The sequence below is a fragment of the Crotalus tigris genome, unplaced genomic scaffold, assembly GCF_016545835.1.
Source record: "Crotalus tigris isolate CLP2741 ecotype Arizona unplaced genomic scaffold, ASM1654583v1 scf7180000017916.3911339, whole genome shotgun sequence".
Taxonomy (NCBI): Eukaryota; Metazoa; Chordata; class Lepidosauria; order Squamata; family Viperidae; genus Crotalus; species Crotalus tigris.
Window position 1 is genome coordinate 76,025 of NW_024096718.1, and position 27,502 is coordinate 103,526.

Consider the following 27,502-nt stretch of genomic DNA (forward strand, 5'->3'; position numbering starts at 1 on the left):
GTTGTCGCAGGAGAGTACAGTTGAGAGGGCCGATACCTGTCTGCGAATAGTGTTGACTGATAGGCCTTTATTAAGACCCTCCAAGAGATAATCTAGGATGTTGGGAATAGATACTGCGGCTGGGTCTAGGTGGAGAGGGACGCACCACCTACAAAAACCTTTCCATGTAGCATCGTAAATCCTGTTAGTGGACGACCGTCGTGATGCCTGTATGATCGATATCACCCCTGCCGAGTAAGATTGCTTGGCTAAACTTTGCCGCTCAAATGCCAAGCGGCTAGTTGTAGCCACTGGGGATCTGGGTGCAAAAACTTGCCCTGGCTGAGACTTACTCTGTCCGGGGGAATTCTCCATGGGGGTGATATCGAAAGGTCCACGAGGTCGGCAAACCACGGGCGCCGTGGCCAATGCGGGGCAATGCAGATTAGTTATGCGCCTTCCAGGATCAACTTGCGTATGGTCGCCGGTATTAGGGGCAGCGGTGGAAAGGCGTAGAGGAGTTGCGCCGGCCACCGGCACCTGAGAGCATCTGTTCCCTCTGACCCCGGAGACGGGAATCTGGAGAAGAACTTGGGGAGTTGTGTGTTCTTGGGATTGGCAAATAGGTCCAGATGCGGATGTCCGAACCTCCGGGAGATCTCCTCGAACAGGGCCGGATCCAGACGCCATTCTGACTGATCCACCTTGGCTCTGCTCAGGGAGTCTGCCTGGGTCTTTGTCTCCCCTGAGATGTGTTCCGCTCTGATGGAACTCACGTTGGTTTCTGCCCACCGAGCCAGAGCTAATGCCTCCTTCATTAGTTCCGCTGATTGCGTTCCCCCCTCCTTGTTTACATGTGCCTTGGCTGCTACATTGTCTGTTAATATGAGGACGTGTCTCCTTGTTACTAGGTGGGAGAAATGACGTAGGGCTAGGTGGATGGCCCGAAGCTCTAGCCAGTTGATGCTGTGTGAGAGGTCCTTCTGGTCCCACTGGCCCTGTGCTATCTGGGTTCCCAGGTGGGCTCCCCATCCGAATAGGCTCGTGTCTGTCGTGAGCGTGACCCTGTTCGGTTCCCTGAATATGCTCCCCTTGAGTATCATGGGGGATAGCCACCATTTCAGTGATCTCATCACCTGTACTGGTACCAAGACTTTCCTGTTGGAAGTACTGAGGTTCCTCCTCTGGTAGGGTAGGAGGAACCACTGTAACTCCCTCGAGTGGAGCCTTGCCCATGGGACAATGCCCATGCAAGATATCATCTTTCCCAGGAGTTTCGAGAGCTGTATCAAGGGCACTCTCTTGACTTTCTGAATTTGGTGAATTAGCTTGGATATGCTGATCTGTCGCTCCTGGGAGAGGTATACCCTGCACTGTGACGAGTCTATCACTGTGCCTAGGTGTTGCAGTCTCCTTGAGGGGGTGAGATGGCTCTTGTCTATATTGACTGAGAATCCATGCCCCTGTAGGGTTCGGATTGTGGTCTGGAGATCTGCCTTTGTTAGTTCCTGCGATCTGGACTGAATCAAGATGTCGTCCAGATAAAACTGTACGCGAACCGGCATCAGCCTGAGATGGGCCGCTATTACAGCTAGGATCTTGGTAAATACCCTTGGGGCTGAGGATAGCCCGAAGGGTAGGGCCCTGTATTGGTAATGCCGGCCCGCATACGTAAATCTGAGGAATTTCCGGTAACTGGGATGAATGGGAATGTGCAGGTACGCCTCTGTGAGATCTATTGAGGATAGGAGATTGCCTTTCCTGACGCTGGCTAGGATGGATTTCAAGGACTGCATCTTGAACCTCCTGTAATTTATGTAATAATTCAGACCCCTCAGGTCCAATATTGCTCTCCACCCTCCGGATGTCTTTGGGATCACGAAGAGGATGGAATAAAATCCTCTTCCTTCCTCTCCTTTTGGTACCTTCTCTATGGCTTGAATTGACAGGAGGTGAGCTATGGCCGAGGTTACCAACCTTGCCTTGTGTACCTTTCTGGAGATGTGACATCTGATGAACCGGTTTGGTGGGGGAGAACAGAAGTCTAAGGTCAGGCCATGTCTGATCGTCTCCAGGACCCAGGCGTCGGTAGTGGTCAGCTCCCAGACCTCGATGAAATTTCCTAACCGACCTCCTATGGGAGTGTCCTGTCTGGCGTCACTTGGTGCGTTTAAAGGATCTGCCTCCTGATCCCCTATAGGGGCGTCTGGACTGGAACTGGCCTCTGGCTCCCGTGTTTTGGCGATCCTGGGGCCGATCCTGTCTCGGGTAGAAGGATCGTGAGCCTCTGGGCCAGTCCCAGGATTGCCCTGACCGAAAGGGCTGCCTCCATTCCCAGGGGCTTCCTGGGCAGAAGCCCTGCCTCCGAAACTCCTGATTGCTTCTCCTGTCTAACTTCTTTGATGGGTGTACTAGGATCTTTCTCTTATCTCTACCCTTGCTGACATGTGGGTCCAGTATGGATCCAAATAATAATGCCCCACTGTATTTGGACGTCGAAAGACGCCACTTGGACCTCAGGTCTGTCTTCCAATTTTTGAGCCACAGTAGCCTACGCGAGGCCACTGTGGCCGCGATAGATCTAGCCGCATACTTTGTTGCGTACAACGAGGCGTCAGCCATAAATTGAGAGGCCGCAAGGATCTTGGCCAAAGTTTGGTGTACTCTGACCTGGTCTGGAGGCACAGTGTTTTGCAGCTCCCTCAGCCACATGATACAGGCCCTCGCGAAGAATGACGATGAGGTTGCTGCTTTGGCCGCCCAGGCTGCAGCCATGTGGGAACGGCGGAGGGAGTGCTCAAATTTCTTTTCTTCAGGTCTCAAGGCCTCCGCCATGTCTCCTGGAATAGCAGAGGTAGAAAATAATGAGATCAGGGGGTTATCTATCGTAGGTACCTCTAACATATCCGAGAAGAAAGGAGAGACATTGAACAGCTTCCTTTCCACGTATTGGGTGCCGGTGGGCTTGCAAGGGAAGACCATTGTTCCTCTACCGTGGTCAGGAAGACCTCCGGACAGGGAATGTATTTGTCCTGTGGGACTTTTTTGGCAAATAAAGGATTGGCCTCCTTGCTTGTGGAAGGATTCTCTTCCTGTACTGATGTCAAGTTAACCATGGAGACTGCCTTTATCAAAAGTGATTTGAGTAGCGCTGGATTAAAAAGGCCAGAGCTCGTCGGCTTCTCAGGTGCGGTGCCCTCGTCCTCCGAAAGGGGCATGTCTGACATGTCAAGGTCTAATGAGTCTCCCTCTCCTATCTGAGAGGAGGTCTCAGAAATGTTGGTAGGGGGTGGCCTGGTCCGTCCCTTATGGGGCGTGTGGAAGGCCACCTGTCCTCTAGAAGCCATGAACTGGGAAAAGGCATCCTGCATGAATGCCTGAAATTGTGCCGACCATATGTCCTCCTGCGCTCTGTCACTGGACGTGGTTGCAGTGGGAGTATGGTCAGATGCTGGTGAGGAGGGATTGGAGGAGTCCAACTGTTCAGTTTCCCCAGGAGGAGACCAAGTTTTGAGAACTTCCTGGGCAGAAGGTTCTGCCGCGGGTGCCGCCAATGGGACAGGAGAAACCATACTTGTCACATTGGAGTTGGACTTCTGTACCCTGGCAAATTGTCGTTCTAGAGCCAAATGTCTCCTCGAGGCCTCTCGCTCAGCCGTTTTAGATTGTCCCTTTTGAGTAAGGTGTTTTGTTTTAGCCTTCTTTTTTCCCCCCACCTCCGGCTCAGAGGATCTGCGTTTTTGTTGTTGTTGTGGAGGGGATAATTGAGGGACCTGTATGGCTGAATACGAGACATTGTCTGCCATTGTGCCAGGTACCCCGAGTAGGCAATACCTGGAGTGGGGGATAAGGTACGCAGATCAGTTGCAGATAATTGGGACTATGTCCTCTTCTGCATATACAAACAATGGCCGGACAGACAGGATTCTTTGGATAGGAGATCCTGCAAGGCAGTGACTAAAGGTCACTATAGGAACAGTTAGAGAAAAATTATTCCTCCTCACCTCCTCACCTAATCCAAGGACGTTCCAGTCCTGATATGAACACGATAGAAACTGATGACTTTATCTCCCCCAATCTGTGACTGTGAAAACAGACCACGCTCAGATTGATGGCAGTTTGTCTATTTCCCCCTCTTCCCTCTTTGTAGTTAAGGGAAACTCCTCCGGATGGCAAACCCCACCCACAGGGGAACGGCGGGTTAATTCACTCGTTTAAAATGGCGAATTAGAGGAAGCCACGCCCCCCAACCTAAGCCGATGGAGGCCACGAGGCTCAAAATGGCGGATCTTAGCTGCTGGCTCTGTGATCTTTCCTGTCCTCCCTGGTGCGCCGGTAGGAGGAGAAAGGAAGAAAAAAGGTGGAGGGGGCGCCGGTTAAACAGCCCTTTCGGGCTTTAAAAGGGAGCAGACACTTTCCCCTGGAGTGGCGAGCGGCGCTGCGGCTCCGTCGGCCGATCCGGCCGCAAATTATTCTCGCCGATCAGCTGCAGTAATCCTTTCGCGCCGATCAGCTGTTTGGCGCCGAGCCTTGCCCTGGCTCTATCGCCGATCGGGCTGTGATCCCCGCGCCGCTCAGCTGATTAGCGTGCTGGGGATCAGTGAACGATCCGGTGAGCACCCCAAACCCCTTGGCTAGCCGCCCTAGACCCTGGGGATACGCTCACCGCTCCGACGATCCTCCGGTGGATGGAGATCCGGAAAATGGCTCGGAGCCCGAGCCAGCTGCTAAGAGTTTTTCTTATCTGCCAATTTACTCTAAAATTTTAGTCTGGGAAGAGGGAGAATTTGTCTTTCTATGGAATCTTTCGAGAGCTGGTTCTCGCACTGCTACCGGGCTTCGAGACTGAGTCAAAACTGGGGTCACGCCCAAAGGAAGGGGTGTGGCCAAAGTTTTTACCCAGTCTGCCAGGCAGGAAGGCTGTCATAGAACCCATCCATTGGACTCTACAGCCATCCTGCTGGAGAACATATTTTTTGGGCAAGAGATGTAGTTCTAAATATTAGATGATATATGCCTGGACAAAATTGGTATACATTTTTGTCAACTTTCTTATTAAGTTTACAGTTGAAGTCACCTATAGTACTCTGTATTATTTTACTGTTTTCTATATGTTATGTCCAATCAGTTTTTCCATATACGTAACCACATGATATCTTTTAAGTCCAGACAATTTTTGTTGTTTTTAAAAAGTACAATAGTATCTTCATATTCAATTGTGATCTTCAATCAAATAATTCAAAAACATATAGAGCTCAACCATCTAGGGGCTGTAACTGAGGGGCTGCCACAAAAAAGAGGGTGTCAAACTATTCTCCAAAGCACCAGAGGGCAGGACAAGAAACAATGGTTGGAAACTGATCAAAGAGAGAAGCAACCTGGAATTAAGGAGAAACCTCTTGACAATTAACCAGTGGAATAGCTTGCCTCCAGAAATCATGGGTGCTCCATTGCTGGAAATGTTTAAAAAGAGGCTAGACAGTCACGTGTCTGAGATGGTATAGGATCTCCTGCTTAAGTGGGGGGCTGGACTAGAAGACCTCCAAGGTCCCTTCCAGCTCTATTCTATTCAGGTGTGATCTTTTTAAATATTTACATTATAATTGCCTCATAAGAATGCAAAATGGTTATTTAATCTTAACCCCAGGGAAATGAAGTTTGCAAGGCACAAGATGAAAATTATGTCATTACTGTGCTGTTTTGGACAGACAGAATATTCTCTTTCAAACACAATCCTGTTTTAAAAGGTAAAATCAGTTCACTTTCATAACTTTTCAATATGCTGATGTGGCAGATCTGACAAAACTATTGCTTTCAGTTGTAATTCTATAGAATTCCAAAATTGATTTTCTATGAGTAATTTCTTTTGTTTTTGTCATTGGTTATTTCTACTATTTTAAAAATATCCTGTAGATAAATTATGATCTCTTAGTGCTTCAGATCAGAATATTTAAAATGGGATAATATTCCCAATCAACAGATATAGATACACATAGATATACTCACATACCAGTACACATACAGTACATGTGCAATGATCATTTCCATAAAAATGAAGACTGATGATGATGCTGGAGAAATAATAACAGGCTAAACCGTGAAAAGGATAACACTGGCATACAACAAAAACACCACAGAAACCACCAGCCACACGGCATCACTATAGCACACAACTAAAGCCTTCTAAAAAATATTAAGTAAACCAAAAGACTCAGCAGCCCCAGAAGAAGAAATAAAAGAATAACAGGACTCATCTAAATATACAGTGAAAAGACTGTATCAGCCTCTATGTACCACAAATAGGCAGAAAACTAGCACAGCACAACCATGAACACCAGCTAGCAGTCGGAAGACATGATGAAAACTCCTTAATTTCATAACACATGGACAGTTTCATAGTTTCAGCTGCAAAAACTGTGAACATCTAGATCAAGCCAAGTCCAAAAATTCCAGAGAATCCCTGGAGGCCTTGCACTCAAACAAATAGGCCATCCACAGGTGCATAACAATAAACAACATCTACATACCACTGAGAAAAGATAATCAGAAAGTCCAAAAGGAAACAAAAAAGACCAAAACACTTCCTCAGCAGCATTCAACACTCATATCAGAAGAAATTAACCCTAAGACTAACAGTAGACCAACAATAAAGAATACCACAATCAAAGGACTACCAATGCAGACATTCAAACAGTAAACATCAGTCTAATCAAGCAACCACCCAAAACACTCCCAACACTGACAAGGTAAGCCACTAATATATAAAAATAACAGCAAACCCTACTCCCTTCTAGTACTGATGATGTTACCTAGCTTGGTAAAAAAATGTCTGCAAGAAAATTGCCAGGCTCAGAGTTCCAAGAACCCCACAGTTCAACCCTGAAGTACAAATATTCTCTTCTATAGGTTAAACCATATTTAATAATCCTTGTATTATCCACAGTATAGACTACAGTTCAACTGAATTTTGTACAAATTCAAATTCAAGGGGCATTAAATCAGAACTCTTGCTTAAACCTTGACTAGCCTGACATGGAGAGAGCCAAGGAAACAAGAAGGAAGTATGAATGGGAAATGTGTTAAGTCTTGGGTGTGCTTGGCAAGATTTCATACAAAAATGTAGCAATGTTCTATTCCAAACTTCTGCAGCTTGAACATCCAACCAGATGTATGGAGTTCAGCTCTCAGAATTCTCAGCAGTAAGAAATACAGAATTCTGGGACAAGTACCAAACATCAGAAAGAGATTCTCATGAGGCTAAGATTTAATGAGAAGTAACTCTAAATCCATAACCCCTTTATGGATTACTGCCTTGTCGTGGCGAAGGGGCTTGCGTAACTCAATGAAGCTATAAGCTATGCCGTGCAGGGACACCCAAGATGGACAGGTTATAGCAGAGAGTTCTGACAAAATGTGATCCACTGGAGAAGGAAATGGCAAAACACTCCAGTATCTTTGCCATGAAAACCCCATGGACAGTACTAAAAGGAAAAAAGATATGACGCTGGAAGATGAGCCCCTCAGGTCGGAAGGTGTCCAATATGCTACTGGGGAAGAGCAGAGGGCTAGTACTAGTAGCGCCAGAAAGAATGAAGCGACTGGGCCAAAGCCGAAAGGACGCTCAGCTGTGGATATATCTGGTGGTGAAAGGAAAGTCCGATGCTGTAAAGATTTTTTCTCCATAGGAACCTGGAATGTAAGATCCATGAATCAAGGCAAGCTAGACGTAGTCAAAAAAGAGATGACAAGACTGAACATCGACATCTTAGGAATCAGCGAACTAAAATGGACAGGAATGGGTGAATTTAACTCAGATGACCATCAGGTATACTACTGTGGGCAAGAATCCCTCAGAAGAAATGGAGTAGCCTTCATAGTCAATAAAAGAATAGGAAAAGCAATACTGGGATACAATCCCCAAAATGACAGAATGATCTCAATTCGAATCCAAGGCAAACCATTCAATATCACAGTAGTCCAAATCTATGCCCCAACCACTGGTGCTGAAGAGGATGAAATTGACCGGTTCTATGAAGCCCTACAGCACCTTATAGAATTAACACCAAAAATGATGTCCTTATCATCATGGGGGATTGGAATGCTAAGGTAGGAAGCCAAAAGATAACCGGAATAACAGGCAAGTTTGGCCTTGGAGAACAAAATGAAGCAGGGCACAGGCTAATAGAATTTTGTCAAGAGAATACGATGGTCATAACAAACACTCTTTTCCAACAACCCAAGAGACGGCTCTACACATGGACATCACCAGACGGTCAACATAGAAATCAGATTGACTATGTACTCTGCAGCCAAAGATGGAGAAGCTCTATACAGTCAGTAAAAACAAGACCAGGAGCTGACTGTGGCTCAGATCATGAGCTTCTCGTTGCAAAATTTAGGCTTAAATTGAAAAAAGTAGGGAAAAGCACTAGGCCACTCAGGTATGAACTAAATCATATTCCTGATGAATATACAGTAGAGGTGACAAATAGATTTAAGGAACTGGATCTGATAGACAGAGTGCCTGAAGAACTATGGATGGAAGTTCGCAACATTGTACAAGAGGTAGCAACTAAAACCATCCCAAAGAAAAAGAAATGCAAGAAAGCAAAATGGCTGTCTGAGGAAGCTTTGCAAATAGCTGAGGAAAGAAGGGAAGCGAAAGGCAAAGGAGAAAGAGAAAGATACACCCAATTGAATGCAGAATTCCAGAGAATAGCTAGAAGAGATAAGAATGCCTTCTTAAATGAACAGTGCAAAGAAATAGAAGAAAACAACAGAACAGGGAGGACCAGAGATCTCTTCAAGAAAATTGGAGATATGAAGGGAACGTTTCATGCAAAGATGGGCATGATAAAGGACCAAAATGGCAGAGATCTAACAGAGGCAGAAGAGATTAAGAAGAGATGGCAAAACTACACAGAAGAACTATACAAGAATGAGCTTAACATCCCAGATAACCACAATGAGATGGTCACTGACCTCGAACCAGACATCCTAGAATGTGAAGTGAAATGGGCCTTAGAAAATCTGAGCAACAACAAAGCTAGTGGAGGTGACAGTATTCCAGCTGAGCTATTCAAAATCTTAAAAGACGATGCAGTAAAAGTGCTACACTCAATTTGCCAGCAAATTTGGAAAACTCAACAGTGGCCACAGGATTGGAAAAGGTCAGTTTACATTCCAATTCCAAAGAAAGGCAATGCCAAAGAATGTTCAAACTATCGCACCATTGCACTCATTTCACATGCTAGTAAAGTTATGCTTAAAATCCTACAAGCTAGACTCCAGCAATATGTGGATCGAGAACTACCAGAAGTACAGGCAGGATTTCGAAGAGGCAGAGGAACTAGAGATCAAATTGCCAACATACGCTGGATCATGGAGAAAGCTAGGGAGTTCCAGAAAAACATCTACTTCTGCTTCATTGACTATGCAAAAGCCTTTGATTGTGTGGATCACAACAAATTGTGGCAAGTTCTTAAAGAGATGGGAGTACCAGACCATCTCATTTGTCTCTTGAGAAACCTATATGCGGGTCAAGAAGCAACAGTGAGAACCGAACACGGAACCACTGATTGGTTCAAAATTGGAAAAGGAGTCCGGCAAGGCTGTATACTGTCACCCTGCCTATTTAACTTATATGCAGAGCACATCATGAGAAAGGCAGGGCTAGATGAATCAAAAGTTGGAAGAAGGAGAGTGCAAAAGCTGGCTTGAAACTCAACATTAAGAAAACCAAAATCATGGCATCAGGCCCTCTCAATTCCTGGCAAATAGATGGGGAAGAAATGGAGGTAGTGACAGATTTTATTTTTCTGGGCTCCAAGATCACCTCAGATGGGGACTGCAGCCAAGAAATTAAAAGACGCTTGCTCCTGGGGAGGAAAGCTATGGCAAATCTAGACAGCATACTAAAAAGCAGAGACATCACCCTGCCAACAAAAGTGCGTATAGTCCAGGCCATGGTTTTCCCAGTTGCAATGTATGGCTGTGAAAGTTGGACCATAAGAAAGGCTGAGCGCCAAAGAATTGAGGCCTTTGAACTATGGTGCTGGAGAAGACTCCTGCGAGTCCCTTGGACTGCAAGGCGTTCAAACCGGTCAGTCCTAGAAGAGATCAACCCCGACTGCTCTTTAGAAGGCCAGATCCTGAAGTTGAAACTCAAGTACTTTGGCCACCTAATGAGAAGGAAGGATCACTGGAGAAGAGCCTAATGCTGGGAAAGATTGAGGGCAATAGAAGAAGGGGACGACAGAGAATGAGATGGCTGGATGGAGTCACTGAAGCAGTAGGTGTGAATTTAAATGGACTCCAGAAGATGGTAGAGGACAGGAAGACCTGGAGGAATGTTGTCCATGGGGTCGCGATGGGTCGGATACGACTTCGCAATTAACAGCATAACAACAACAACTCTAAATACAAACTTCAGCAGATGAGAGACCTACTAGAGGCAAACAGCTCTTAGTATGTCAGGGGGAAAAAGTCCAAAAATTCTAGGAGACATTACCTCAATGAAGTCACTAATAAAGGAATGCTGGATTTACAGTGTTTCTCAACCTTGACAATTTTAAGGCATGTGGACTACAACTCCCAGAATTCCACAGCCAGCATTACTGGCTGTGGAATTCTGGGAGTTGAAGTCCACATGCCTTAAAATTGTCAAGGTTGAGAAACACTGTGCTGGAAGGTTCCTCTCTCAGTTCTTGAAATTCTATAGTCTAACCCCCAAATCTTAACATTAAAATCCATTAAAGAAAATTCAGGTGAATCATGCTGTGCACTTGGCAGATGTCCAGGTTTAGGGGCTTGGCAGGTATCCAGGTTTAGGAAAGTTAGTTTATATGCTTAGTTGGGCACAAGAATTATAAACGACTGAACTTGAAGTCAAAAAGAATTAAAAATCACACTGGTTACTCCATTGTGAGATAAGATCCAGTATTGTGTTTGTATACATAGTACCATGAACTCTGATAGAAAGTAGACCAGTATTAGAGCTGCTCATATAATTAGGCAGACCAGTCTAAATGCTTACAGATGAAGTTTGAGCTGGCCAGCTAAGCAATACATGTATCAGATTCAAGCAACAAACAGACATTTTAAAAAAGAATTTTTTTTCCTTTTTGTGGTCTTTTTCTCTCTTATTCTTCCTCACCATTATTTGTCACGAAAAGTTTCAAGAGATCTAATTAGCTGTTTGACACTTCTATCATTCTATCCACTCTCCCAATTTTTGTTTGGGAGTGATGAGAAGTTGGCAAAAAATAACTGCCCAACATTGAACTGCATCAGAAATATATCCACAGAAAGAGAGTACAGCTATGATATTTTCTTCTTGTTGTTATTATGGAAAGACAAGTCATATTTATTCATTCCCTTTACCCACATTGTTTTCAGTTGAAAATGAAACAGAATGCATCTTCAAACTTCTTGTATTGTTATGCGTGGTCATATTCAATATGACAGAAGGGGAATACTGGAAACTGGCTTTTTAACAGAAGTGATTGGTAAATACATTGTCCTTCACATCTATATTCTTCAAGCATTCTTCACTACTGTTGTCTGTAGTTCAGTAACATCTAAAAGTCCACTACAAGGTAACATGATGATTTCATTATTTGAAAGGAGCTTCCATATCCAAAGATAATAAAGCATATATAAAGAAGAAATGATGCAAAGCCTTAAACCTTAAAGCCGATAAAAAGCAAGTTTTATCTTTATATCCAGTATTTTGTTTGCATCAATGGTGCAATACATTACACTGTGAATTTACCTCTATTTCACTTCACAGGCTGTCTCTATTCATTCAACTAAGTGACGCTGACACTATATTCAGTTAAAACATCTCTAGACTATACAATTTGGACCTGATATGCTAGCAACAACCAAAGCCTTTCCTTCCTCAGACAGAGAATATATGTCAATGACTTTTATGTTTGTATTAACAAAAAGCAACTAATGTAGAAGCAGTCTTGTTTTGGCAAAGTAAATGGGTAGAATTTTCCCTTCAGTTTTATGTTCTGCAATGATTAGATAAGTTATCCTTTAGAAGTGATTCTCTTCTTAGTAAATGTGATTGTTATTGATCATTATTAAACAGAATCCCCAATCTTTTCAAAAGAATAAAAGCAATGCTGGTTACTCCAAAAAGTTTTTACATTTTGCTTCTCCTTTCTCTGTAAAGCTTCTATACAGAGGTGGGAGATCCTCCTGCATGATATCAACATTATCATAGGTCATTAGTGGCAGAAGAAGTCAACCCCAAATCAGGTAAGGACACAAATTTCTTTCCCCAAATTTTGAGTAACAATTCCTCATATCAAATAGCATACGTGTTTTAAGAGAAATATGTGTCTATGGCAGGGTTATGCTTAAGGTATGGTACAAACCTCATACTGAATTAATCTCTTCTTGTATTTACAGCAGGTAGGTTTATACAGTTCAAATGTATTGAGTTTATTATACACACACTTTTCTACCTATCTATGCATAATAATATTGCTATAAGTAACAAGGATAATACTTACAATGTTATGTGTTCTAAATGCCACCTAATAGTCCAGTTCTTTCTCCAGACCACTCTGGTAGGGATGGACATCCTATTCTTTTCACCAGGGATTAGTGTTCTTATAGTTTATACTGTACTTTATATTGTATCTTTTTCTCCACCCTCCAGCTCCTATTCTTCAGTAGGTCCTGCCTATAAGTTGGTTTAGCCCAGGAGTTGTTTCCTTTTATTAATTTGCTTCACAGTATCTTAGTCCTTACCAGTTTATAAAAATGAGGATGAACAATTATGACTATTTGATAGCAGCTGTTTAGCCACCAAAAATGTTTAGATTCGTTTTCCTTCATACATTATTGGCTTCGCCCTCAGCTCAACTCCCTTTCTCTTTTCCACTGACACCTTGTGCCACCAGCATTTCTCTTTCTAATCTCTTAAAGTCTCAGGAAAAACAACACCATAAGGTAGGAAAGGTAGGCAGCAGTTTCAAGTTTTTCCTTTCCACACCAAACTCTGTGGAAAGGAAAAAAAGATCATTTTTTTATTGAGAGTCCCTGTAAGTCTCCAGCCTTTTGGCCTTGCTACTTGTTTGACAAGGGGTCTAAAGTGTTATAAGAATTCACTGGGACTGCTGGTTCCGGATCCCGGCGCTCCTAGTCGTACGAAGAGACTTCTCTCCTCGTCAGCTAGTTTCCCTCTACCAGTAGACCCTTATGCGGGTCGAAAGTCGCCCTGGAGGGTGCAACTTCCGTCGAAGAGGCTTCGCTTGGCTGTGGAGGAGCAGCAGCTCCTCCAGCTTTCCAGGCCAACTCTGAGGGCCGACGGAGAAGAAGACCGGCCAGTAAAATGGCCGATCACCTACCTAGCTGCTAGAAACCGCAAGTCAAAGAACATCTAAGCTTGAAAACCCACCGTGGTGAATCCAGGTGAGACTTTTTTCTTTGCTCCTCTTTTTATTCTACTTTGCTTTTTTTTTTTTTTTTTTTTGCCTGTAAGAGCCCTGTTGGAATTATTTCCTTGGCTTGGAAAAGCAGCTTCTATATGTTTGGGAAGAAAGGCGTTGAACAAAAGAATAGAACAAAATCTTAAAGACTACATTTTTTTAATACATTTTTTGGGGTACTGAAAATTTTTTTTCTCTTAAGAACTGTACTATCAGTTTATGCTGTTGTTCTTTTTTTGTTGAGCGGTATCTTATATTGGAAGAGTATTTCTTTTTCCACTTTTTCCTTAAAAAATAGAAAGAAATGACTCTTGAAAAAGATTTTTTTTTAGCTTACAGAGGGCATCTACTGGTCAAAAGCTAATATTGTAATTATTGACTATTTGGAGATGAGATGGTTTTGGCCTTCAAACTGTTTTTTTTAAGAGAAAGATAACCAGATGCAGCTGAACAACTTTTAAAATGGAGCCGTATTCACACTTAAATTGTAAACTTATTTTTGAAAAGATTTATGAGGCTAAAGAAGAAATATGTGCTACAATGAAAGAGTTTACTACAGAATTAAGAGCCAGAATATCTACTTTAAACTTCAAAATTGACTCTCAGACTATTTCTGACTATTCTATAAAACAGACTACACAAGAAGAGGACTTAATTGAGAATAAAGAGAAACTGACTTTGCCTGATAAGCAATTCACTTATGGTTTTGAGGACCAGGAAAAGCAAAGACTGAGATTTGAAATGTCAAAGCAACGAAACTTTATGGTTAAGAGAAACAGAGGGCCAATGCAGAGGCCAAGATGGTTTTCATGGATGCAAATGATACTGCAAGCAATAAAGAGAGACTTATCAACTGCAAGGAAAGCTCTGTTATGAAAACCTACCTGGCAGAAGAAGAAGGCCAGAATAAAACTGAAAAGAAATGAAATTTAAAATTTTATGTAATGGATTAAAGGCAATTTAGAATTATGGATTGATTTAAGGACTAAGATTACGAACTAGATGTAAGAGAAACAGGCGATTAATGGAAGATATTTATTAAATTGACTAAGAATGTACTTTTTGGATCGATGGGTTTATCGATATGAAAATTATTATTTTTAATAAGATGATTTGTTTGTTTGATGTCCAATGGATTGAAATGATTTAAGGTCTGATATTATTTTGTCAGCTTAAAGAGATTGACTGATGGATTAGATATGTACTGTATAGGATAGAAAAATATCTTAGCTTGAATTACTATGGGCAAAAGTGCAAAAGGATTTAAATGACTGGAAAAAACTGCAATTGTCATTGTTGGGGAGAATTTCAGCTGTAAAAATGAATGTTCTACCAAAGTTTCTTTTCTTGTTTCAGATGATACCTATTTTTAAAAAAGATGTAAATTTGGAGGAATGGCAGAAGGGTATCAATAAATTCATTTGGGCTGGGAAAAAACCAAGGGTTAAGTTTAAGATTTTGCAAGATGCCCGAGAAAGAGGAGGACTTAAAGCATCTAACTTGAAATTATACTATGATGCAGCCGCCTTAACTTGGATAAGTGATTGGCTTAATTTAACAAATAACCTACTACTTGACAAGATAGAAAAATGTGGGGTAGACAGAACCACCACCAGATGGATCCGTAGCTGGCTGACCGGCCGTACTCCGTGAGTGGTCCTCAATGGAACTGCATCTATATGGAGGGAAGTGTGTAGTGGGGTGCCCCAGGGCTCTGTTCTGGGCCCAGTACTCTTCAACATCTTCATCAACGATTTGGATGAAGGGATAGATGGGGAACTCATCAAATTTGCAGACGACACCAAGCTGGCAGGAATAGCCAACACTCCAGAAGACAGGCTTCAGATACAGAAGGATCTGGACAGACTTGAACACTGGGCACTAACTAACAAAATGAAATTCAATGGTGAAAAAAGCAAGGTTCTACATTTAGGCAAGAAAAACCAAATGCACAAGTACAGCATAGGTGGCACCATGCTCAATAGTAGTAACTGTGAGAGGGACCTCGGAGTCCTAGTAGACAATCACTTAAATATGAGCCAGCAGTGTGCTGCAGCTGCCAAAAAGGCCAACACAGTGCTAGGCTGCATTAACAGAGGGATAGAATCAAGATCACGTGAAGTATTAATACCACTCTTCAATGCCTTGGTAAGGCCACACTTGGAATACTGCATCCAGTTTTGGTCACCACTATGTAAAAAAGATGTTGAGACTCTAGAAAGAGTACAGAGAAGAGCAACAAAGATGATTAGGGGAATGGAGGCTAAAACATATAAGGAACGGTTGCGAGAATTGGGTATGTCTAGTTTAACGAAGAGAAGGACAAGGGGGGACATGATAGCAGTATTCCAATATCTCAGGGGCTGCCATAAAGAAGAGGGAATTAAGCTATTTTCCAAAGCACCTGAAGGCAGGACAAGAAGCAACGGGTGGAAACTAATCAAGGAGAGAAGCAACCTAGAACTAAGGAGAAACTTCCTGACAGTGAGAACAATTAATCAGTGGAACAGCCTGCCTCCAGAAGCAGTAAATGCTCCAACACTGGAAGTTTTTAAGAAGAGACTGGACAGCCATTTGTCCGAAATGGTGTAGGGTTTCCTGCCTGAGCAGGGGGTTGGACTAGATGACCTCCAAGGTCCCTTCCAACTTTACTACTACTACTACTACTACTACTACTACTACTACTACTACTACTATTATTATTATTATTATTATTATTATTATTATTATTATTATTATTATTATTATTATATTCTTGTTCTTGAAGGATGGGATTTAATGTATGGTTGACATGCATATTTAATTTTTAATAAGAAAGTGGACCGGGCTTTCAAATCACATATTTTGAGGAGTGCCTTACTTCGAGTTTGGAAAAAGTATTATTATAGGTTAAACTATAAAATACCTATCTGGGGGATTCCTAGACATGCAATTGAGGGGATTTCTAAGGAGATGAATTTTGATAAAATTTTGTATAAAGAATTATTAACTTGATCAGGTTCGGATTGGCATTTAAAATCTCTAGATGTATTAAGGCAAGAAAATATTCTACAGTCATGGTTTCAATATTTACAAATAGTGGACAGGTGGACTGTAGATAAAAAAGAAGGAATAACACTAGAAGATGGAAATCTGGTTATTCAGATTAAAGATCAGAGTCAGGCCCATATAAAAAGAATTTACAATGCTTTAATAGAATTAGACTCTGAAACAGAATTGGTTAAAGACTGTATGATTAAATGGGCTCAGAATATCCAGGATCCGATCCCATTGGACTTATGGGAGACAATTTGGATTAGAAATGTTAGATTTACACAAGCTCAAAATTTGAGGGAAAATTTTTATAAAATGTTTTACAGATGGCATTTAGATCCTAAAAAATTATCTTGTATGTATCCAAATTTACAACCCAAATGTTGGAGATGTGGTAATATGGATGCGACATATTTTCATGTTTGGTGGAATTGTAAAAAGGTAAAGGCTTTTTGGATTATGATTTGGTGGAACATTCAAAAGATTTTTAAAAGGAAGATAAAGTTCACCCCTCAATTATTCTTATTGGGTATCTTTGTGGATTTAAATGACAAAGAAACTACTTTAATGTTGAATTTATTAACTGCAGCAAGGTTATTAGTAGGCTCCTATTGGAAGAAGGACTCGTTGCCTACTTTAGAAGAATGGATATTTAAAGTTTCTAACTTTGCAGAAATGGCAAAAATTTCTGCTTATTTGAAGGATCATACACAAGAAAGATATATTATTGTATGGAGAAGATGGATAGATTATATTCAGAAAAAATATGGGACTATAAAGTTTCATTTATTTTATGAGTAAATTTTATAGTAACTGTTGTAGAGATTTGTTTATATGACTTAATTTAAGGGGAGTTAAAGGTTAAGTATGATGTTTTTTCTTCTCTTTTTTTTTCTTTTTCTTTTCTTTTTTTTCCTTATTATTGTTAACTTTCTTAATAACAATCCTGTACTCTGCTCTGGGAAGCGAGGGGGGGGGAGGGTTGAGGGTGGGTGAGTGGGTGGGTAATGATAATATAGTCATGGTAAACACTTGGGCATTTCCCCTATGCTGCGTTCATGTGTGTGAGAGGGATGAGAGGGGAGGAAGGAGTAGGGAGGAAGTAGGATGGTTAGAGGAGAAGGGGAGGGGAAGAGAGTAAGAGGGGAGGAGAGAAAGAGGAGGGATGTGGGGAAGGTTAGAGAGGGTGAACGCAGCCTGGGGGGAGTGGGCAGGTGATACCAATGCTTAGGAATTTAATTGTATTTTGTCTGAATAAATGGAAAATAAAAACTTTTTAATAAAAAAAGAAAAGAAAAATATTTTAGCTTAAAAAGGAGATATTTTTAGGTAATGGATTAAAGGTAATCTAGAATTATGGATTGATTTAAGGTCTAAGATTGTGACTTAGAAGTAAGAGGAAGAGGGGTGATTAATGGAATATATATATTAAATTGATTAAGAATGTGGGCTTTTTTAGAACGATAGGTTTATTTGTAAGAAAATTATTATGTAATGTTGAGTTAATCTAATAAAATGATTGGTTTGTTTGATAACACGGATGTTATTAGTTATGAAAATTGGAATTTTGTCGAATGAAATTGGATGAAATTGGAATTTTGTCGAATGGATTGAAATGACTTAAAGTCGGATTTTATTCTGTCAGATTAAAGAGATTGATTGATTGATAGATTAGATATGTATAGGATAGATTAATATTTTATTTTAAATAAGGGATATTAGTGGAAGAAGAAATAAATAAAACTTATGATAAAATTAAGAAACTAGAACATATTTGGAAGGGATACCCAAACTGATAATGTTTGCACTTAAAGTTATTTTGATTATGGTAGTTTAAATTTATAAAACTTTAAAAACAGGTTTAGGTTGAATAAATTTAAGCTAGAATTGGACTATTTTAAATAAAATATGTTACTTAAGGGAAAAAGAGAGGGAATATTTGATGTATTGATTGACATGTATATATGTTTTGTCTTTGGATGTTTGACTACCCTAACACCACGGTGTGTCTTGAGTACTTTGTTTTAAAAATCAAAAAAACCAATAAAACTTGTTTTTTTTTTAAAAAAGAATTCACTGGGATATTTTGTTTTCTAGCTTGATGTTGAATGATAAACCTGTATGATTGTAATACAAGATATCATATTGATATAATTCAAGTAAGTGGCTAATATCAGTAATGACTTGGAAATTCCATCTGCACAGATCAACTTTATGCTTTTCAATAGCTCATTACAGTGCCAAAGCTTTGTTTTCAAAAGCACTGTATGCTTGCTGTTGCAGTGCCAGTTTCTTGGCCAAGTACAGTACAAGACAATCAAATATTTGTTTACACAGAGGATTTCAATGCAACTTGTTGGGTTCTGCCTTCTATGTAGTCTGTAATTGCTTGAGCATGGGTGGCAAAATGGGGGAATAAAACCTCCATAACAACATACACACCTAAAAATTATGTAGTTTGCTTTTTGATTTCAGGTAAGTCTATTTTCCCCAGGGCTGCTAACTTTTCCATGTTTTGCTTTCTCATTTCCTATTGTGTAAAGTCCAGTTGATATTCTTCTGGGTTGTGATCAGGTGGTCAGACCTGATTCTATTAAGCATGTTATGATTTTCTCTAAACATTTTAAACATTCTCCCAGCTTTCATATTACATGACTATGTCATCTAAACATATTTTACACCAACTACCTTATCCTGGAAGAATTCTATTCATAAGCCTTTGGAAGGTAACTGATGTCCCATTTTTTACATTTTTTCTAGACTTATAAAGATTTAAGGATAGCAAAGGTTTTTTCCTCCCTCTGCATTTATTTTCTAACGGAATCTGTCAATAATGTTTGGTCAGATTATATGCTGTAGAGAGTAAGGAGGATGACAGGGAGAGAGAAATCCACTACTAAAGCAATGAAGATGAAAACACTGATTAAATCCAAATAGTGAAGATGGTATACATAAACTTCTAGATGGACACACCACTAATTCTCAGTTTAAAAAAGGAAGGAGGTAAAATATAATCAGACTTTCAAGATTCAATTACTGTATGCAACCTTAATAGAAGTGGCCTTACTCTTAAAGTCGAGTTGATTTTTCTGCTCTACATCTTCGGGTTGACAAGTGTGGAAAGATATTTGACATTGCCCAATTAACTCATAGTGGCACAGCATAACCATCAAATTTAGCTACTTTATGAGTTTTACTTTCCCCAGTGTCCTAGGTCCCCACAGTAATTTTTTAAAAGAGAAGTGTACTACAAAAGGAAAGAAGAAAGATTGGTTATGATGGGCCTATGTAAAACGGCATGATTGCAAATTGTTGATTTCTGTTGATTTTTATTAGGAAAAGTTTATACACATTTTTAAAAAGCCACATTAATCATTTTGAACATTATCTCATTAACAGATCATGTGAAATGTTAATACCACTTTACAATGCCTTGGGGTTGTATCCAATGGACTTGGAATACTGCATCCAATTTTGTTCACCACGATGTAAAAAAGATGTTGAGACTCTAGAAAGAGTACAGAGAAGAGCAACAAAGATGATTAGGGGACTGGAGGTTAAAACATATAAGGAACGGTTGCTGGAATTAGGTATGTCTAGTTTAATGAAGAGAAGGACGACGGGGGATATGATAGCAGTGTTCCAATAGGGGCTGCCACAAGGAAGAGGGAGACAAGCTATTCTCCAAAGCACCTGAAGGCCGGACAAGAAGCAATAGATAGAAAATAACCAAAGAGAGAAGCAAGCTAGAATAAGGAGAAACTTCCTGACATTAGAACAATTAATCAGTGGAACAACCTGCCTCCAGAAGCTGTGAATACTCCAACACTGGAAGTTGTTAAGAAGAGATTGGATAGGGGGTTGGACTAAATGACCTCCAAGATTCCTTTCAACTTTACTATTACTATTACTACTACTACTACTACTACTACTCCTATCATACAAATTTGACCTTGAAAAAACTCCTCTGACTGAGAAAAATGGCGATCCAAATTCAAAACAGTTGAATTTCAAAATATTTTGGACAGCTTTAGTCACCCAAGTGATTCATGAAAATTTATTGGTTGAGTAGCTCCCCCCAACAAATATGTATATCTTATTTAATCTTAATTATATGTTAATTTTATTTATTTGATTTATACTCCACATTTCTTTTATGAATGCTCAAGATGGCATGTCCTTAGTTAGAATTATAATAAGCTTTATTACATTATAATAAGCTTTATTCCATTATAATTGATTGTGAATAAAATAAAAATTACTCCAAAAAAGACAAACTCCACAGATCCTCTCTATGAAAGTTAAGTGCAGAAATGTAGTGAAAACTACTCTTATGAAATGTGAAAAAGAAAAGGCATATATGTACATTTGATTCAGACCCTAAATCCTCTTTTAAAAATGTCCACATGGAATTGGTTGCTCTTTCAGGTTTCTTTAACTTTTGCTTTATGGAATTCAGAGAAACTTGCTGATGAATATAACAGTTTAATGTCTCAGCAGTTCACAGAAATGTAAGAGCCCAAGCATAATAGCTCAATCAAATCTTATTCTATCAGTCTTTTTGAACCTTGGCAAAAGGCATTGAGAACATTTTGATTTCAGTTCAAGTCATGGATAAATGTATTTCTAAACTGTTGCTTTGAAAGTAGGAAAAAAATTGATATTATATATATACCTTTATAACTTCTTTTAATTTCTTCTGCCATACAGTTTCAGCAACAGAAATGTACTTGCTGTCTGTTACATAACAATTTGCCATGAGTACATGATGAAGTTCACCCTTCAGGTTCACGGCTTTCAGGACTTTTTCAACGTGGTTTAAAGACATCAGAGCTTCTTTTTTGATGCCACCATTTGTAAGTTGCATAGTGCAGGGTACTAATGCAATTTGTCCAGCACAATATAGAGTATCTTCAACCTAAAAAAAAGCAATAAAGAAAACAATTTGTTAAAAGAGTGTAATTATTCCATATTTTCTAATTAAAAGTTACCATCTTTAACTTAAGTAAAAATATATCAGTCTGAAGATAATTTCTGGCAGGGATTTAGCTGCACTATAAAAAAAGATAGCATTGTATCACATTTGGATTTGGAAAGTTAAATGTAGATATTTACATATTCATAACTATTCTCAGACAAATCGCCAATGAACAGACCAATCTAGAAATATGTAGACTAACATAATGTCATAATATTTCCAAGGTATCAGTATGAAGACTTGTGTCATGTTTGAAGTAAATTTGTTTACAATCTGTCAACTAGGAAGGAGAGAGGGGAAGCTTTAAATGTTCTAATTTACAAGAATTCACTTTAATTTAAGGCAGAGTTGATTCCCAAGGTTTCATGAGCCCCAATACAGTGATATACTATCACTGTATTTACAATGAAAATGTAATATGTAATTAAGCAGTAGCTTGAATTAAGTTAACGTACCTACTATTTTATGTAAACTGTTAGCAGATCATTATGTTTTTCTTATTTTGCTATTTTACATAAAAAGTTTAAGGGAGTTACAGTATATTTTGTCTTTGTTCTTGAATGTCCAAGATAATAGTATAGGCCATCAATGTTTTCTGTCAGCTTATCATACTTGCTAATAAAGCAATTTCAAGAATAAACAGACTTAGCCTCAATCACTTATGCAATGGTTACATCAAGGCTTGGTTCTTTCAATGTATTTTATGTTGCTTTGTCCTTAGAGACTGCTAGAAGCTTATGTTTCAGAATGTGGCTGGCTGCCAGGATTTTGACTACAGTCACAAAACACCTTGTAGTACACTGCTTATTATTTGCTTTCCTGGTTATCAAATTCTTTGCAGATGAATTCATGTTCCTTGTTTGGACTTGAAAATCAGATAATTTGGAATTCCTTCCCTACCAGCCTCAAGTCCTGCTATGCTGTGTCATCATGGAAAATGGGGAAGTAGGTGTTCCTAAAAAGCATGAACCAAGACTGGCAAAGTATATGTGAAGAATATGTATTCCCAGCACAGTAATTCAAGGTATGATGGTCCTCCCAGGTCTCCAATTAAAGCAAACAGGTACCTATATTGGGCAGCAGAGATATAGGAAAATGCTGGTTAAAGATGATCATTTCAGTGACAATAGCAAAGGCATCATTTCATTCTGCAGTTGGAGAAGGAAGTAGTAAATCACTCCTGAACTTTACCAAATAAACTATTTAGATAGATAAATTGAGTGATGCTTTAGTGCCATATGATGAAACCATCAGGTCAGATATCATTTAACATCCTAATGAAAAAGAGCTGAAGATCTTTTGGAGTACTGATATTATTTATGGTGTGGTTAGATTAAAGCTTTTGAGAAAAGCTCTTTGTCTTGTTGTCAAAGGTAGACATATAGAAAAGGAACATCCAAAGATGCAAATAAATAATTACAATGGGAACATGGAATGTAAGTATGATGAACTTGAGGAAGTTCAACATAGTGAAAAATGAAATAAATCAACTACACAATGATACTTCAGGCATCAACAAAGTGAAATAGATGAGAACTGGACACTTTCAGTTAAAAATCATATTGTTTAATACTCATGAAATGAAAAAGAAAGAATATTGTTGCTTTTCTTATTGGAGCGGATATAGCAAAGCCTCAATAATATCAGTTAGGCTCATTATCTATTCATACTTCAACTACTAACTCAGAAGAAGGGGGTTCTGACAGGTTTTATGATCAAATTATTAAAGAGCCGAGGTGGCGCAGCAGTTAGAGTGCAGTACTGCAGGCCACTTTAGCTGACTGTGTTCAGCAGGTCAGCGGTTCAAATCTCACCGGCTCAAGGTTGACTCAGCCTTCCATCCTTCCGGGTAGGTAAAATGAGGACCCAGATTGTTGGGGGCAATGTAAATATATATATATATATATATATATATATATATATATATATATATATATATATATATATATACACACACACACACATACACATTGCTTACTGGTGTACACCGCTTAGAGAGTGCTTGCACTTAAAGCGGTATATAAGTCTCATAAATAAATAAATAAATAAATAAATTAATCTGAAATCAAAATAACATCCAAGTATAAATATAAAATATATATTAGGCAATTAACATACCGTTTTATCTAGCGGTTAAGGCATTAGACTATAAACCAGGAGACTAGGAGTTCTAGTCCTGTCATAGGCATGAAAGCCAGCTAGGTGACTCTTGACTAATTACTCTCATTGTAGCTTACGTCACAGCGCTGTAGTTTGTGGGGAAAAATAGGAGGAGGAAAGAGTATTAGGTTTGTTTGCCACCTTTTAATTTTATATATATAATTAAAAAAGTAAATATGTTGCTTATGGTTAGAGACTGAGATGTCAAAACTGGAAATAGTAATCAAGAAAACATACGGCTTAGGAAACAGATATGAAGCAGTGCAAGTTGCTATGTGCAAGTTCCAGTCAAATTAAGCAGAACAAAAACAACGAGTTTCTACAATATGACCATGAGCATATACCCACTTTTTCAAGAACATAAGGAATCACTTCGAAGTCTTAACTTTGATACAGAAACAGAGGAATTGCAGAATGAAAAAAGTTGCTAAGTATGAATGTGAAAAGAGACTGCCAAAGATGTAGAAACCGAAGAAATCAAATTGGTATCAGAACAAACAGAGGGAATTGCCAAGAAGAGTAGCCAAAGTCAGTAAGGCAGGCAAACATCTCAGGAAGAAATTTGATTTTATGTATTAACGTCGGGGATCATTCAAGACAGATCAGAACTGTTCATAAAACGAGGGATCCCAGATGTTCAAGGTGATTTAGAAAAAGCTGAAGATTAAGAGGCATTATGACTGATGAATGTTGGATAATGACGAAAGCCAAGGAATACCAAAGGGGAAAAAAAAATCAAGGTGTGCTTTACTGATTATAGAAAATCTTTGATTACATTGACCATGTCAGGCTGTAGAATATTCTTGGGAAAATGGAAATCCGAAAACATCTCATTATCCTCATGGAAAACCTATACACAGAACAAAGTGACAGTCTTGATGGAATGTAGTGTAACAGACCAGCACCAGGTTTGCTGATAAATGCAATATGATTGTACCTTCTTATTTATTCCACATATATGTTGAATATATACTGAGGAAGGTTGGACTGGAAAAAAATGAGCATGGTTTTTAAATTGAAGAAGAAACATCTATAACCTGTGTTATGCTAGTGACAATATTCTGTATCTAAAAATCCAGATGATCTGCCAGCTCTAATGATGAAAATCAAGGAATAAAATTAAAAATGGAGCAATGATTAAATATAAAGAAAATCAAACTAATGACAACATTAACCAGCCTTAGAAGTTGACAATGAAAATCCTGAATTGGTCAATAGCTTCTAACTTTTAAAGATTTATTTTCAAGAGCAAAGGTACTAGTAATCAAGAAATATTGCCCTAGACCAGAATCGGATAGGACAGCAATGAAGACCAGGGTTGCAATGAAGGCCTTGGAACAAATATTCAGATTTTGTGTCACATCTATTCATACAGAAATCAGAATTGAGCATGCTCAGATTATTATACTTTGGATACATTATGCAAGACCCAAATCCTTTGATAATTCCATAATACTGTGAAAGATGGCAGGAAATATAAAAAAGGATGACCAGAAGGAAGGAGAGTAGACTCAACTACAGTTATGATTGGGTGAACAGTTGGGAGACCTGAAGGGACCCGTTGAAGATAGATCATCCTGAAGAGACTCTAACTAATATGACTGCTAAGAGTCAGTACTGACACAATAATCACTCAATCATTTTGAAACCATAATACATCAAGAATCTATTTATACACATGAACTTAAGCAAGAATTCATTTTCAATAGAATGACCAGGATTTGCAAAACTTCAAGCTGCCCTCAGTAATACTTAATTTTGTTTCATCTCTAATTTAAATAGGAGTTTCTTAAGATTATTGAACAAAGAGTCAGCTGCGATTAAGTTTTGTGATTGTTTATACACACATACAGTACACAAATATTGTTTTTAAGTCATGTTAAATCATTTGAAAGCAAAATAAGTCTTCAAAGCTAACAAAAAGTACTTTTTTTCATTTCTAACACCACTATCCAGTCCATGGGTTAGAAATTTACAAATTTTGATATGAAATATTTGAAATACATCTTCCTCAATGATTGAGAATCATCTACAACAGGCATGTCAAACTACTGGCCTGTGGGCCGGAAGCATCACACCGAAACCACACCCATCCCATTGCCGGCAATGGGGAAAAAGTCATGATACATCGTGTGACATCACGTGACGTCACAAGTTTGACATGCCTGATCTACACAAAAGCCAACTAATATCACAAAAGAAGTGGAGTATCTGTCAAAAAGTCTTTTGTTTCTATAAGAAAGAGAAAAATGTGGGTCTGCTCTTTCTAACAGCAGTCTGATATTGTTTATCACATTTGTAGTTTCACAGCCTCTCTTGTAGCACAAAAACTAGTCTCAGGTTTAACCGCTGAATCCCCTGGAAAGAATCACCAAGTACACTCTTTTCCAAGTCCAATACATTTTATTTTTATCAAGCGTGCTACTAAACTTCCCCAGTTCTCCTCCTTCACTGATTCAATAATGCCCAAGGGACACTTCTAGCTATAAACAAACAAGCATCTATGTTGTTTGACACTGTGAACTGCTCTACTTTGCTTCTTGCATGAAACCAGTAACCATCCAGAATGATAGATTCTATACAGATAACTTTACATAATATTTATTGAACTCAATGGGCTACCCATTTTAAACCAAGTGACTCTCAGCAGTGAATAATTCTAAAACAAAACAATTAGAAACAGAACAGTGGTGGCACAGTGGTTAGAATGCAGTACTGCAGGCTACTTCTGCTGACTGCCGGCTGCCAGCAGTTCAGCAGTTTGAATCTCACCAGACTCAAGGTTGACTCAGCCTTCCATCCTTCGGTAAAATGAGGACCCAGATTGTTGGGGATAATATGCTGACTCTGTAAACCACTCAGAAAGGGTTATAAAACACTGTGAAGCAGTATATAAGTCTAAGTGTTATTGCTATTGCTAAAATAAATATATACAGCAGATAAGAAAATTATCATATCAAATTGTCAATATAGCTACTAAATGGGCCCCTTAACACATTTGAGATTTCAGGCCTGGGCACATAGTCAGGTTTTTAAAGCCTTATGAAAGACTAACAGGATTGGGCCATCCTAATTTCTGAAGAATGTTCCAAAGGGCAAGGGGCTACAGTGGAGAAAGGATGTTTCTTGATCGCTGCCAGCTGCCAGTCCTTGGCTGATGGTACTTGCAAGATGCCCAACCTGCCAAATTGAAGTGGATGGATAGAAATTGTCAGGAAAAGACAGTTCCTTAGGTAAGCCAATCTGAAGCCAAGAAGGGGTTGATGTTGTGCTATTTCTTATAGTTCAAGATGATGTCATACGTCATAAATAAAGACAATCAAAATAAAAATATAAAAATCACACAAAATATACTTCAAACCTTAGGCTTTTTTAAAAAAAATAAATAAATCCCAGCAACAGTCATGGAGTAAAACTATTAAAAAGGGTAAAAATTTAAAGGCACATGATAAAGAGATTCTGAAAAAAAAAAAGGTCTTTACTATTTGGTAGAAGGACGTTAGTGGTTATAATCAATGCTTTCAATTTTATCATAATACAGATTAGTGTAGTATAAATTCCCTTCTGGGAAATTATGTGCAGAACATTGTGTTTATTTTTTTAAAAAACTCATGACAATCAAACCATGTGAATACCCATATGTAACTCCAAATCTGTCCTTATAAAACTGCCTGCAATTCACAGAACACTCACACATGTAACTATTGGAAGAGTATGTTAAACTATTTGGCAATCAAAATTTATGATTAGCAGCTGAAGAGGGGGAGGAAGAAATGCAGAATATATAATAGATTAGCAGACATTCAGCAACTATATTTTTAAATTGTTTAAGATGTATAAAATATTGTTTTGCCATGCTATATATAAAACCAAAAAATTGGAAGAAAAAGAATGCAATTAATGT

General features: G+C 39.2%; 1 protein-coding gene across 6 annotated transcripts in view; it reads right to left on the minus strand.

Moving 5' to 3' along the window:
• DPH6 (diphthamine biosynthesis 6) overlaps positions 1 to 27,502 on the minus strand; it is a 244,527-nt gene that overhangs the window by 70,761 nt on the left and 146,264 nt on the right. For 5 of the 6 annotated variants that reach the window (XM_039344452.1, XM_039344453.1, XM_039344454.1 and 2 more), the window contains exon 13: positions 21,136 to 21,378. In XM_039344452.1, the coding sequence (XP_039200386.1) occupies positions 21,136 to 21,378 (243 nt within the window). Of the gene's footprint in view, positions 1 to 18,518; positions 19,969 to 21,135; positions 21,379 to 27,502 lie in introns of those variants that run through there. The other variant, XM_039344455.1, reaches the window with a different exon arrangement.